This window comes from Leuciscus leuciscus (assembly GCF_965113295.1).
Source record: "Leuciscus leuciscus genome assembly, chromosome: 15".
Taxonomy (NCBI): Eukaryota; Metazoa; Chordata; class Actinopteri; order Cypriniformes; family Leuciscidae; genus Leuciscus; species Leuciscus leuciscus.
The window spans coordinates 9,971,560-9,985,926 of NC_138739.1; the positions used below are offsets into that span (position 1 = coordinate 9,971,560).

Genomic DNA, 14,367 nt, shown 5'->3' on the forward strand with positions numbered 1-14,367 from the left:
TGGACAGCAGAGGGAGCTCCCAGTGCTAAGGAGCACTGTAATGAAACCAAACAGAGCGAGAGAGCAGGGCTGGAGGACTGTATTTTACAATGTGATAACTTCAACTTAATGACAGCATTGTAACATTTATGTGGACTCACACACAAAGTAACCAGTGAAAGGAGTGCTATCGGTCTGACGACGAGAATAACTATTATTATTATTATTAATAGTGAGTGCGCGCGCGCGGCCGGGGCTCTCTCTCTCTCTCTCTCTCTCTCTCTCTCTGTCCTGTCAAGCGCGCCCTTGTTAAACTAACATGCAAATGATAAACTTTCACTATATGATGGTTAAACTGTGCAATTAATCCGATAATGATAGGAACCACCTGTTTAAGCATAAGTTGTAATAGACAGCACAAAGGTATAGTAATAAAGAAGCTGCTTGTCTCTTACCACGGCTTTCACAATATCAGTAGGGGAGCGCGGGGCACAACCTAACGCGGGGCTAGTTGTAACACGCTTGTTTTAAATACTTCCGCACATGCTTGGATGACGAAACTTTGTGTATATACTAGTTGCCATATCAACACATATAGAAAAAAAAAATCCGCCAAAATTATTTATTTTTTTGGAAGATATCCATTTATTAAACCATAGCAAAAGTAAATTTCTTACTTAAGTTAATGTTTCATCTCTATTTTTTGTGTTTATTTAAAATAAGACAAATCTGATATTATTTTAATCTCCAAGATGTTATTTAACTATAGGCGGAAATCGCGGGGGGGTCGGGGGGGTCAGGACCCCCCCTATCTGAGGGTTGTCCCCTCCTAAAAATAGAATTAAAGTATGTGTATTGTAAATAATATAATGATATATACTTGAAATAATTGTTTAAGTAGTAAAATAATAAAAATGCAAAAAAAAAAAAAAAAAAAAAAAAAAACTTTTTAAAATGTTGAGTCCCCCACCCTTGCCTCACAGTGCTTTGGTCCACTGCCGGCTCCCCTTTTTACCTCATCATCACAAACACCCCCCGTTCCCTCACACACACACACCCATAAAGTGTAACAAACTAGTCCAGTGGGAGCTAGAACAAGGTTTTTCTGTTGTGGAACTCCAGTAAGTCAAGGCTATTTTATTCACTTTAAACCTCGGATGAAGTGATTATTTTCTCTTTAATACAGATTATGCTGCGTCATTAATATAAATCATGACAAATGTTTTTATGATAACCAATGTAACGTTAGTCCGCCTCGCTATGTTGGCGATTATAACCTTGTTTTATACAGTCTGTGCGTTTACCTAGATTGTTTAAAACCGTTCCCTCACACACACACACCCATAAAGTGTAACGTTACGCATAGGCTAACGTTACAATATAGTCTTGTAGACTACATGGTACGCATTTACATTTTCACACTTTCACTGACTGTGTGATTTAGTCAGTTTATATCGTTTAATATAGTTATTCTAATATAATATCACACAAAGAGTGCAGTTTTTCTCCAGATATTAACATGATAATAAATGTGATTTAATAAATTGATAATTGAAAAGTTTACTTTTAGACATCATATTGCCTGTTTTAACTCTATTTCGCCAACGAAAATAGTTCAAAACTAAGCCAAAGCACTGTATTTGCGTCTCTGAGAAACACACGAGGTATTTCCTTGCTGAATTATTAATCAGCGTTTTGAACGAATCAGTTGAATCTCAATGACTCACTCATTAACAATGAATTGCTGCCACCTACTGGCGGTTTTAATTTCACATTTAAAGTATCTTTTCATGTTTTAAATCATTTTATATAGCAATATTCAACGTTTTATGTTTTAAACAAAACATTTTTTATGTCTGTGTAAAAGCATCTAAATGCCATTTCAAATGCAGCTTTTGTGTTTCCTCTCCATTGCAAAGATTTTGTTGATACTTATTTAATTTGACTGGTAACAGCCCTATTGTGTCTAATTATTATAATTAAATTTAATTGAATGTATGAAATTGACACAAAAGATGATGCATGCATATTTTTAGGTTTAAAAAATACATTTATAAAGGTAAAAATGCCAATGAAGGTAAAAATCGAAAATTGAAATTTATTGGAAAAATGATTTCTGTCACTGCTGTGAACTGACCGCCACACAGAATATGAAGAATATCAAATACTTTAGGAGTCGGTAGTCCTAAACATGCCAAGTTACCAGCACAATAACACACTCAGCAAAATATTGTCTAATTATCGTTATCGATAAAATCCCTGAAAATATAGAGATCATTTTTTTTGTCAATTTCGCACAGCAATGAAGAATATTTTGGTCAATTTAGTCAGCTTTTGCAATGAACTAGAGAGAAACTTTGAGAAGAAGGATAATGGCACGGTCTCCATGCTAGCTACACTAATAATAGTAGTAAGGCTTTCCTCTGTGTACACATATCCATAGAAAGTACAATTTTGCCTGTATTATTGGTGTCCCCTTCAAAAATTGCTCTTTAGGAATATTATGTTTATTGTCCCCCCCAACATTTAGATGAAATTTACGCCCCTGTTAGTTGAGATAGTTATTTAATGCTTCGCTAACTAGCAGAAGACACTAGCAGGGTTTAAATCCCAGTTGTGCAGGTGGGGCATGTTGTAACACTGCGTTACAATGTGCCCCTATTAGAAATATGCCATTATATTCTATACTTTTATTAATTTTATTGGGAAAACGTGAGAAAAGGGTGAATAAAGACTGAGAGTCAATGTTCAGAAATGACTATTATTTATTTGTTTTGAACTATGTTGTATAGCTGTGTTTTCATGTGTTCGTAGTCAAAACTCAAAAATTTGTTTATATTTAATTATTAAAAATTGCCATTATTTTATATGAAAAAGTTTTTTAATTGTATTTTATTTAGAAAATATTTTAGTTTGTTTTGTATATATTTTTTATTAGATCAAATAACATTTTAAGCTGTCATATGTTATGTTACAATGTGCCCCACACATGTTACAATGTACCCCACCTATGGGGCATGTTGTCACATTTCACTTCCATTCTTTCGGGGTATGTCAAGAAAAAAGTACTGTATTAATAAAAAAAAAAAACACATAATTGTACTAGACATGTGGGAAATTAATGTGGGAAAAAATAAATACTCTGAATCATAAGTAGATTTACACAAACTGAGAAAGTCAAAAAGCGTTAGGTTGTGCCCCGCTCTCCCCTACTGTTACAATAGATCTGCGCGCGCGCACTCACTATCAACAACCGTTGTCATTGTCAACAAGCGTCAACAAGCTTCCCCGAACTTTTTGACAAGCTTGACAGGGCGCTCCAGAGCTTCTTTGCAGCTCAAGTCGGCGGCGTTGTGAACGTGCAGTTACTGTTTCCTAACCTTGTTTTTTTCTGATGCGTTGCATATTTTTTACTTGGCTTGGTTGAATTCCAATGTAGAATGCGGTCTGTTATTTCTTGATAACAGACCGCTGCGTAGTATAACACACCGTTGCCATGCTATGGACGCGGAATGGACTATTTTCTTTAGCGGAAGCAATACAATCTTTTTAAATCAATAAACTCCTGCTTAAATCAATATTTTGTGCCAACCAATTATCCTGCCAACCGATGTTAAGACAAAGACACTCAAAGTTTGTTTAATTTGATTTGCATTGACATAACAACTTGACAAATTTACTACAAAAATAAATAAATAAAAATATTAAAAAGAAAGTATTAAATAGTATTAAATATAATTTTGGTTCATTGATATTTAGGATACCTGGTTCTTGGACTGACAGGTCTTTGTCTGGATATTTGAATAAATCTCTGGTTTGAGCAGGGAACTCTATAAACTCTTTTTTTTTTTTTCGTTGACCTAATGAGAAATAAATAAAGAAATAAAGAAATAAATAAATGTCTTACCCTGCAAGAGGAATGTCGAAACTGTTAACAAATAAACGAAAAACTTCTTTGTCTCCATCATGTTTCCTCTCAATCGTGCTTTGGTACTTAGAATTAATGAAACAGCACTGCTTCAATACAGCAGTATTTATGTCTCTGGTGTGTCATTGTCAGAGACCACGTGATCATTTGAGATGCCAAATGCCAGCAGCTTGAAAGTATGAGAAAGAGGTTGCAGTGAGGAGAGAGAGAAAAGAGCAGTAAAGACAGTTCTCTCTTCAGGGCTGAGTTTAACTCCACTGATTGGTCAAATGTACATACTCAAGAGCTGGAATGTCTGAGAAACACATGTTCTGTGGCTGTACATGGTTTAAGTCTAATCAAATGGCTAAAGTTTAAATTCTATTATACCATGGTCTGGGTGAATACTCGATTCTGATTGGCTGCAGGGTGTCCATTAAAAAGTGATAATGTACACCTAGGAAAGGCGTCCCGTCAATTTGCATGATGACAGTTCTGATTGCTGGCTCAAACTCACTGATCAACTGCTGCGGTCGGGTTGCTGTGGCCACGTTGCTTGGCAACGCCTGTATACGGGAGATATTAAATAGTGCGCTCGGCTTAAAGGGGAAATGAAACGTCCATGTTTTGGCACTGGTAGAAGCTACATATATTAGAAAAATCACCTTGCCAAAAATTTTATTTAAAAAAGTTGTTTAAAACCACAGATATGACAAAATTATTTTCGTAATTTCTAGCTAGCGATTCGCCATTTTGGAGTGACGTCACAGCCTACGTAACGGGGGTTGGTTGGTTCCGCTGGTGAGTGAAGAGAGTGAAGCGTTACTGGACCGGACTGAATACGCAATTGATTTGAAATGGAGGAAGACGAACTTGAGAGACCTGTTGAGCCCGTGTGTCCCATTGCTTATGCATCTGAGTCGATACGGCGTGGGAACCGAGCAGTGGTACGTCGCTATGTCGAACAGCCGGTGATACATGGCCGTAGCCAGCTTTTTTTACATTCAAAAATAACATTTCAAGCTCTCTGAATGATTAATTAGCCGTTTAAACCACCTCATATGAGTGTTTGCAATTCATTTTGCTGCGAGAATCTAGCGCAGTGAACGGGGCTTGAGAGCGCGTTGTGAGGGCACGGGTGCGATCCAGTGTTGCCAGATCCATGATCTAATGGAAAGGTGGCAGTGGTCTTCTGGACTTGTTTTTCTGATTTAATGTCACACTTTAGGAAGTTATTAAAGTGGAAAGTTGCATGTTAGGGTTCGTGATATATTAATCTTATTTCCAAAACACAAGCTTTGAACTTATTTCGGATTATTATAAAAAAATAATAATTGTTGCTTGTTTTTCGTAGCAATATCTGGCAACATTTTACTGTCGGCATTATAAAAAAAAAGCTTATAGAAAAACTGTAATCGCTGACAGGAAGATACCACATTCGCTAAGACAAACGCAATGATCATCGTGATTATCTGTAAGAAATGTATAACACTATCAAAAACAATAGCACAATACAGATCTGTATGTTACAGAATGAAGCAGGAAGACGGCTTTTTTTATTGAAGAGTAGGATTGAAGAGTAGTCCACACACACACACACACACACACACACACACACACACACACACACACACACAGCTATAACGTTAGCAAATAGCCTGTAAATAGTTTGTAACGTCTGTAAAATGTAAAACATTATATTGAATAAAAAATTATTTCACAAACATCTACAGTGTGCAGTTTGTTAACATAACGTTAGACGTCGTCTTTTTGTCTGGTACTAAGTTAGCGTTATTTAGCTAGTTCATGCTTACAGCTGTTAGCTAACAACGACTGTACCTAACGTTAGTTGTTCGCTGGTTCGACCAGCACATGCATCTTGTTAACGAGCCAGTGTGATGCAAACATGTATGAGAGGTTTGACATGATAATATGATAGCAGATGAACGCTTTTTATGCGTAGTTTAATGTTAAGTTTTATGTCTTTCACTGCGTTTTACTGAACTCAGCCCAGAGCCTTTAAAGCCAACCAACCCCGTGACGTCACATGTTAGAATACTGCACAATGGCGGCGCCCTGGCCGCGAAAGATATAACGTTTTTTCTTTTATATGTTTACATTTATCATGTTTCTTATATAATTGTTGATTATAGTGGAAATCCATTTTGTAAATCATGTAAACTTGATTGACTGCTTCATTTCCCCTTTAATAAATAAAAACCCTCACGATTTTTACTCTAAAACACATTAAAGTATTATTAATTGATTTAATTTTTCTTTCTTTCGTAAGTGACCATGGTATAAGCGGGTTAATGCCCTTCGAGGTGTCCATTGTCAGGTATTAATGGACTTCATTCAAACTATTTCAATCTACAATTCAATTACACCTGTTTACAATTCAATTACACGTACAATTACAATAAAATCTACAATTTTATTACACCTGTTCATGTGATAATACCGTTTCATGCAATAACGTGCAAGTTTCTTTGTTCGTTTTTTAAAAAAAAGTAGCCTATAAAGTTTTGTTACAGTCCTAATTTATGTTAACAGATTAAACAGGACAGTAAATTCAGTAAAAGTGGGACATCCTATTAAATAAAATATAATACATTTAAAAAGGAACACAGAGCTGAGCATGAAACATCATCATCATCATCACCATCGGTCCGTGTACCTTCGGATAATTAGTTTTTTGTTTCAAAAACGGAAAAACGAAGAAACCGTTAGTTTATCGCATATTCAAACCTTCTCGTGGACATAAAAAACGAGTTTCAGTTTCTTTTATTTATTGTTTTTATTTTGTTTTCATCACACGTTGTTCTAATGCATCAAATGAAAATACAATAAAACCAAAAACGAAAAATTAAGGTTTTTAATGCACAAAGCGCGTATTAGTTCACCGGAAGTTTACTGTATCCCTGGTTACTGGCGCTTGCGATCTATGCTTGCGACAAACAAGTTCATCAATCAAGATGGGGTCAGTCCTGGAAAATCACGCTGAAAACATAGTTAATATGATAAATAATGGAGCAACGTATTCTGATGTTTCCACTGCCTTGGCGTCCATTGGAATTGAAAGAGGCCATTCTGTGGCCAGCATAAAGAAGTTCCTTGGCGACCGCAACCTGGTAAAGAGAGGGCATTTGTCGGATGATCATTTGGAGGTGGCAGTGGCCAGTGCTATTCGAGAGGTGAGTTTATTTTTTATAATCCTGCTGCTGCTGCTGCTGCTACTACTAAGGGATGTGTACTGTCCGCCTGCAATTTGACATATCCGGTTTAATATTATTTCGTACAGACTGGACCGTCTTTTGGCCGAAAAATGATGACGGGTTACCTTGCCTCAAAGGGACTCCGCGTTTCAGAACGCCGCGTTGGATCAGCACTGAGGCTTGTCCATCAACCTTACCACCAAGCTCGTTTACAGGTGCCTATTTCACAGTGTTGTCTGTCTTTTCAGTTTAATTGTGTAATAATGTATGCAGTGTTTGATTAGTATGTGTATAGTAAAATTGGGGTATGAGGAATTAATACAATACTAATCAAAGACTGCACAATTAAACTGAATAGACAACACATTGTGTATGTTACATTATTAACCTTAATGAACTAGTAAACTCATACATTTATTACCATTTAAATTCCCAGGGAGCACGAAACTTTAACCCAGTTCCCTACAATGCTGAGTATTTTGGTCACAAATTACATATTGACCAAAACGAGAAACTCATAATGTTCGGAGTTACGCATGTGATTGCAGTTGATGGGTACAGCTACAGAGTCGTTGGGCAGGCAACCATGCCTGTCAAGAACAACCTTACTATCTATGAGGAGGTGTACAGGTTAGTTGGAAAAACCCCTGTAATAAGAAATCATTAGTAAAATGAAATAGTTGAGTTCTGGTGTTAAATGTGTGTTGTTTGAGTCATTCAGCTCAACTAATAGATATGTGTTTTAATATCAACTGTATGCTTTTAGGATTTGGGCCATTTTTATTAACGCTTTCCTTATTGTATTTCAGACCAGCTGTTCTGACCAATGGAATCTGGGACCAAGTACGTGTAGACTGTGGGAAAGAATTTTATTTATGTCTCTTTATGCAAGAGATACTAGCTGCATACAGATATAACACAGTAAGGGAGCCTTACAAGCAGACACCTTCAACAAAGGTGAGTAGTTTAAAAAAATAAAAAATAAAAAATTAATCATTTGTTTGAAACCTGTGGTAGGCCCTCTATAAGTTAATGTTTTTGATTCATATATTCAGTACGCACAAAAGTGGTGGACTGCAAGATTGTAATTTTAAGTTTTAAATCAGAACCACAGGATTGAGCGAATGTGGCCGGAGATAGGTAGGTTAGGTAGTTTTATTTCATACCCGTAGGTAAATTTGTTATGCAGTAAAAAAGAATTCAGTTGTCCACACATAATAGACATAACAACATACAACTAATACACATACAGATAAACAACCGGGTCAATTACCCTATTAAGGAGGCTTTGATTCAGCTGACTGACCAGGAAATGATTGACATGGAGGACCCCACCACTCGCTACTGTGTGTCTGATCTCGCATGTCAGATAGGCCGTATTGGTGTAGGAAGAGTAGTGGACTCGTGGAATGCCCACAGAATACCAGGTATTATGACCGCCGCTAGCATAGCTAGCGAAAGCGGTCATATAGGGATTGTCAAATTTTTTTTTTTTTTTTTTTTTTTTTTTGTCACCTTACTGAATTTTTCGTCAACGATACCAGGGACACCGAAGCACTGGGGAACATGAAATTTGGTGGGCATGTAGCCCCACTAGACTTCTAAGGAAAAATTTTGTTTGGTCCCCGCTGGGCCCCCCCAAACCCCAAAAAATGCAGTTTTTCCTAAATAACTACCTGAACCGTGGCACCGAGGATGAAGACATTTTTATGGTATGTTGGTCTACTAGACTTTTACGGAAAAATTTCGTTTGGTCCCCGGGGGCCACTTCCCCCCCCGCGCTGGGGCCCCCTTAAATTTTTCGTCAACGATACCAGGGACACCGAAGCACCGGGGAACATGAAATTTGGTGGGCATGTAGCCCCACTAGACTTCTAAGGAAAAATTTCGTTTGGTCCCCGGGGGCCACTCCCCCCCCGCGCTGGGCCCCCCCAAACACCAAAAAATGCAGTTTTTCCTAAATAACTACCTGAACCGTGGCACCGAGGATGAAGAAATGTTTATGGTATGTTGGTCTACTAGACTTTTACGGAAAAATTTCGTTTGGTCCCCGGGGGCCACTTCCCCCCCCGCGCTGGGGCCCCCTTAAATTTTTCGTCAACGAAACCAGGGACACCGAAACACCGGGGAACATGAAATTTGGTGGGCATGTAGCCCCACTAGACTTCTATGGAAAAATTTCGTTTGGTCCCCGGGGGCCACTCCCCCCCCCCCCCCGCGCTGGGCCCCCCTTAACCCCAAAAAATGCAGTTTTTCATAAATAACTACCTGAACCGTGGCACCGAGGATGAAGAAATTTTTATGGTATGTTCGTCTACTAGACTTTTACGGAAAAATTTCGTTTGGTCCCCGGGGGCCACTCCCCCCCCCCCCCGCGCTGGGGCCCCCGTACATTTTTCGTCAACGATACCAGGGACACCGAAGCACCGGGGAACATGAAATTTGGTGGGCATGTAGCCCCACTAGACTTCTACGGAAAAATTTCGTTTGGTCCCCGGGGGCCACTCCCCCCCCACGCTGGGCCCCCCCAAAACCCAAAAAATGCAGTTTTTCCTAAATAACTACCTGAACCGTGGCACCGAGGATGAAGAAATTTTTATGGTATGTTGGTCTACTAGACTTTTACGGAAAAATTTTGTTTGGTCCCCGGGGGCCACTTCCCCCCCCTGCGCTGGGGCCCCCGTAAATTTTTTGTCAACGATACCAGGGACACCGAAACACCGGGGAACATGAAATTTGGTGGGCATGTAGCCCCACTAGACTTCTACGGAAAAATTTCGTTTGGTCCCCGGGGGCCACTCCCCCCCCGCGCTGGGCCCCCCCAAACCCCAAAAAATGCAGTTTTTCCTAAATAACTACCTGAACCGTGGCACCGAGGATGAAGAAATTTTTATGGCACATCAACCTAGCCCATAATCACTCATTTGTGATTTGCGCCCCTCCCATAAAAAATGAAAATGCAATATTATTCTGCTTTAATCGCCCCTATCTTCAGTGGAGATGTTCAGAACTGCACCATATTTCATGTGTATGATTAACTTGACATCCTCTGGGGGTATCCTCTGCTAAGTTTTGTAGAATTTCATCCATGGGGGGGTATAAAATAAATTAATTTATGTGCACATTTAGTGACTGTACACTCATCGGCCTGTAGATGGTGCTGTTGAGCGAAGGGTTGCTGGTTTAGGATGATACTGTCACACACACACATGCAGGAATACAAACAAACGCAAGCATGCACACACACTGACATCCACACGCACAGACACACACCCATACACACACATACAAATCCACATGCACAGACACACACACACAAACACACACGCGCACATACACAAACACACACACATACACAGCCAAATTACTCCACGTCATTTATTTTTGTGGAAAGCCAGTGCAGGCCTGAGCGGCGGTCATATTTTGTACCGCGATGCGGTACATCTAGTTCTTATTCTTATTAGCAACCAGTTTTTTTTTTTTTTTTTGAGAGACAAACTAAAAACACTTAATTTTTTGCAGGGAGAGGTGTCCCAAATGCCTTGGGAGAAGGCGGTTGCTTCAAAAAGTTAAGTGAAGACCTGCTACCCAATTCCATAGTTGCTGCAAACATGTACTTACAAGAGATGGGATCCTCTCTGACCACACCAACAACATTTGGCATCTACCCTTTCTTAACAGAAGAGGACTGTGCATATACAATACAATACAATACAATACAATTTTATTTGTATAGCACATTTAAGAACAACTGGCGTTGACCAAAGTGCTTAACAAGGCCAATAAGGGTAGACAATACAAGCACAAAACCAACAAAGAGACACATCGAAGAGAAAAAGTCGGACACATCAGGGTATATTAAAAGCTAGCGAAAAAAGATGCGTTTTCAGAGAAGTTTTAAAAAGTGTCAGAGTTTGGGCAGATCTGATATTAGAGGGTAGGCTATTCCATAGCTTGGGTCCATAAGCTGCGAAAGCACGGTCACCCCTATTTTTTTATCTAGTCCTGGGGACAGAAAGTAAGTTCGAGTCCCCCGATCTTAGTGATCTTGACTTAATTTCTGGGTGAAGCAATTCAGATATGTACTGGGGAGCTAAGTTCTGTAAAGATTTAAAAACAAAGAGCAAAACTTTAAAATCTATTCGGAATTTAATCGGTAGCCAATGAAGCGAGATCAGAACAGGTGTAATATGTTCAAATTTACGTTTTCCTTTGAGGAGGCGTGCAGCCGCATTTTGGACTATTTGTAGACGGGTGATGTGTTTCTGAGGAATCCCAATGTATAAAGAATTACAATAGTCCAATCTGGATGTTACAAAAGCATGCATAGCTATCTCAAGGTGCTTACCAGACAAAAATGGTTTAACCTTAGCTAAGAGACGGAGGTGAAAGAAGCAGGACTTTACCACCGCACTTATCTGCTTTTCAAGGGTAATGTTGTTATCAATCCAGACCCCCAGATTCCGAATACAGGTGGTGTAGGGTGACAACGTTTGGAGGTCACAAACATGTGTACTACGATCACTGGGGCCAAACACAATAATTTCCGTCTTGTTTTCATTCAGACTCAAAAAGTTACCAGTAAGCCATAATTTCAGGTCATCTATACAGTCCAGTAGTGGCTTTAAAGCAGACTTGTCATCACGCTTTAGAGGCAGGTAAATTTGTGTATCATCGGCATACAGGTGAAAAGAAACCCCATGTTTAGTTAAAATAGAACCTAAAGGTAACATATACAGATTAAATAGTTCTGGCCCAAGGATAGAACCCTGCGGAACGCCAAACCCAAGTTTCATTTTGGATGAGCACTGTTTCCCGATACGAACAGAGTAGCTTCTGTTAGACAAATATGAGCGGAACCATTTCAACACCATGCCCCTAAAACCAGTACATGCTTCAAGACGAGCGATTAAAATATCATGGTCGACCAGGTCAAAAGCAGAGCTAAGGTCTAAGAGGACGAGAGCTACAGATTGCCCTGTGTCAGTACTGAGCAGAACATCATTCATGACTCGTAGAAGTGCAGATTCTGTACTATGACGTAATTTAAAACCAGACTGAAATTTCTCGTAAATCTGACTATCAGTTAAAAAAGACTTGAGTTGGCTCAGAACCACTTTTTCAAAAAAAATTGAAATAAAGGGTCAATTTGAAATTGGACGGTAGTTGCTTAGAATGAATGGATCCAAACCAGCTCTTTTAAGTTTCGGCAAGACCGAAGCATGTTTCAAGCCGTTAGGAACAACCCCAGTGTAGAGACATTTGTTGATAATAGACAACAAATCAGAACCGATAGCACATACAACCTGCTTAAAAAATTTGGTAGGAATCACATCTTGAGAGCAGCTAGTAGTTTTTAAAGTTGAAACAATCTCAACCAGAGAGTCAAGGGAAACAGGTTCAAAGACAGACCATGTCGAAGAACATATGGGAACTTCAAGTGGCATATAAATAAACAGAGACATTTGAGATCTGATCATTGAGATCTTCTCATTAAAGTATATTGCAAAATCTTCGCAGAGAGAATCAGAAATCTCTGGTAAAAGATTAGTAGTGGGATTTAGAGCAGAGTCAATTATTGAAAATAAAACATTTGGGCCTGTTACTGTTGATTCTAATCAGCTCAGAAAAGTAGTGATTTTTAGCAGCTTTAGCAGCTTGCTGGAATACGGCGAGGGAGTTCTTTAAAATTTCATAAGAAACATGTAGTCTGTCCTTACTCCACTTGCGTTCAGCCCTTCTACAGGTCTGTCTAAGAGAACGAACATTATCATTGATCCATGGTTTTGAAACATGATTAATTTTCTTTCTCTTTTCCTTGATTGGGGCAACAGCATTTAGAGCATTTGAGCAGACAGAATTAAAAAAGTTCAAGTGATCTTCAGCATCCAAGGAGCTCATTGATGGAGCAGTGGCTTGTTCCGTAACTAAGCCTGGGTATAATGCCACAAAGTCCTCCTTAGTACGTTCATTAAAAATTCGAGTTGTCCGTGTGCAAGTATGAAGTTTATGTGTGGTGTCATTATTAGGCAGAGAAAACAAAATCGGAAAATGATCCGACATACCAGTATTACTGATGTTAATATCTGATACCAGTAAACCACGTGATAAAATTAAATCTAGAGTATGTCCCTGAATATGAGTGTGTCCAGACACCCATTGATCCAGGTCAAAAGAGTCAATAAGATTCAGAAACTCTTTAGAAAGTGGCTTAGTATCACAGCACACATGTATATTAAAATCACCCAGGATTAAAATTCTGTCAAATCTGGTGACCAGATCCCCCACAAACTCAGCAAATTCATTTAAAAAATCCTTATTCAGTTGAGGCGGACGATAAACCAAGGCAAATACCTGAGAGTTAGTTGATGTCGGTTGCACAAGTTGTACTTCGAAAGTACGGCAAGGGCTAGTTGTTAGACCACGGCAGGGATATTGTTTTTTAAACAGTGACGCTAGTCCCCCTCCACGGCCAGATAGCCGCGGTGAATTAAGGAAAAAACAATCCTGTGGAACTAGTTCTGTAAAAGGGCTTAGCTCATCCGGTTTAATCCATGTCTCAGTGCTAAATAAAATGTCCAGGTCCTGCATCGTGAAGAAATTATTTATTAAAAATGTCTTGTTCACCACTGACCGGGTGTTAATCAGGGCCACTTTAAGGGACGGTGCTGCTACCTCCAGCTGTGTTGTTCGAGTTGTAAGCGAAGATTACGATGATTCACTCCACGACGTCGAAAGCTGGGGGAGACGATGCACGAAGGGTCGGGCAAAAGACATCCAACAACGGGTCGAAGCCACCGATGAGAGGGGAAGGACCATGCAAAAGCCCCGACGAGACGGCGCTCGCGGGTTAGCACAGGACCAACACTCACAGCCGAAGACCGCGCAAGAAACTTCAATCGAGCAGCAACTCCACCCCGCTTTCCACGCTTTCTCCGACGCCGTCGCCTCCAGGAAGGGTCAACGGGATACCAACGCTGTTGTACAAGAAGGTGCTGGTACACAGGTGGGGGAAATCGGCAGCACTCCTCAACATTACCCTCGGTTATATCAATAGCCATGCGGATGTTTAGTAATGTTTGACGATCATATACATATGACATATTACAGTCTGAAGTTAGTAGCGACAAACATAAAAACAAACATAAAATCACGAAATTAAGGAGTGAAAAGGAGGGCAATAGACGGCAAGCCACATACAACGGCGCCATCTTGGAGGTTTAACACCAAATATGTATACTGTTGTGAAGGGATCATATGCAGAGC

General features: G+C 39.5%; 2 protein-coding genes across 3 annotated transcripts in view; one reads left to right on the forward strand and one right to left on the reverse strand.

The window, feature by feature from the left end:
- LOC309476223 (uncharacterized protein) overlaps positions 1-4,008 on the reverse strand; it is a 51,547-nt gene extending 47,539 nt beyond the window's left edge. For both annotated transcript variants that reach the window (XM_082139490.1, XM_082139489.1), the window contains exon 1: positions 3,887-4,008. In XM_082139490.1, the coding sequence (XP_081995616.1) occupies positions 3,887-3,947 (61 nt within the window). In that variant the 5' untranslated portion in view covers positions 3,948-4,008. The remainder of the gene's footprint in view (positions 1-3,886) is intronic.
- Positions 4,009-6,584: 2,576 nt separating this feature from the next.
- Positions 6,585-10,862, forward strand: LOC309474894 (uncharacterized protein; the record flags this gene model as incomplete). The annotated part of the gene is made up of 6 exons (XM_082137513.1): positions 6,585-7,080; positions 7,188-7,731; positions 7,911-8,058; positions 8,208-8,235; positions 8,352-8,528; positions 10,624-10,862. The coding sequence occupies exons 2-6, from the start codon at positions 7,622-7,624 to the stop codon at positions 10,860-10,862; spliced, it is 702 nt and encodes a 233-aa protein (XP_081993639.1). The 5' UTR covers positions 6,585-7,080; positions 7,188-7,621.
- Positions 10,863-14,367: the final 3,505 nt, after the last annotated feature.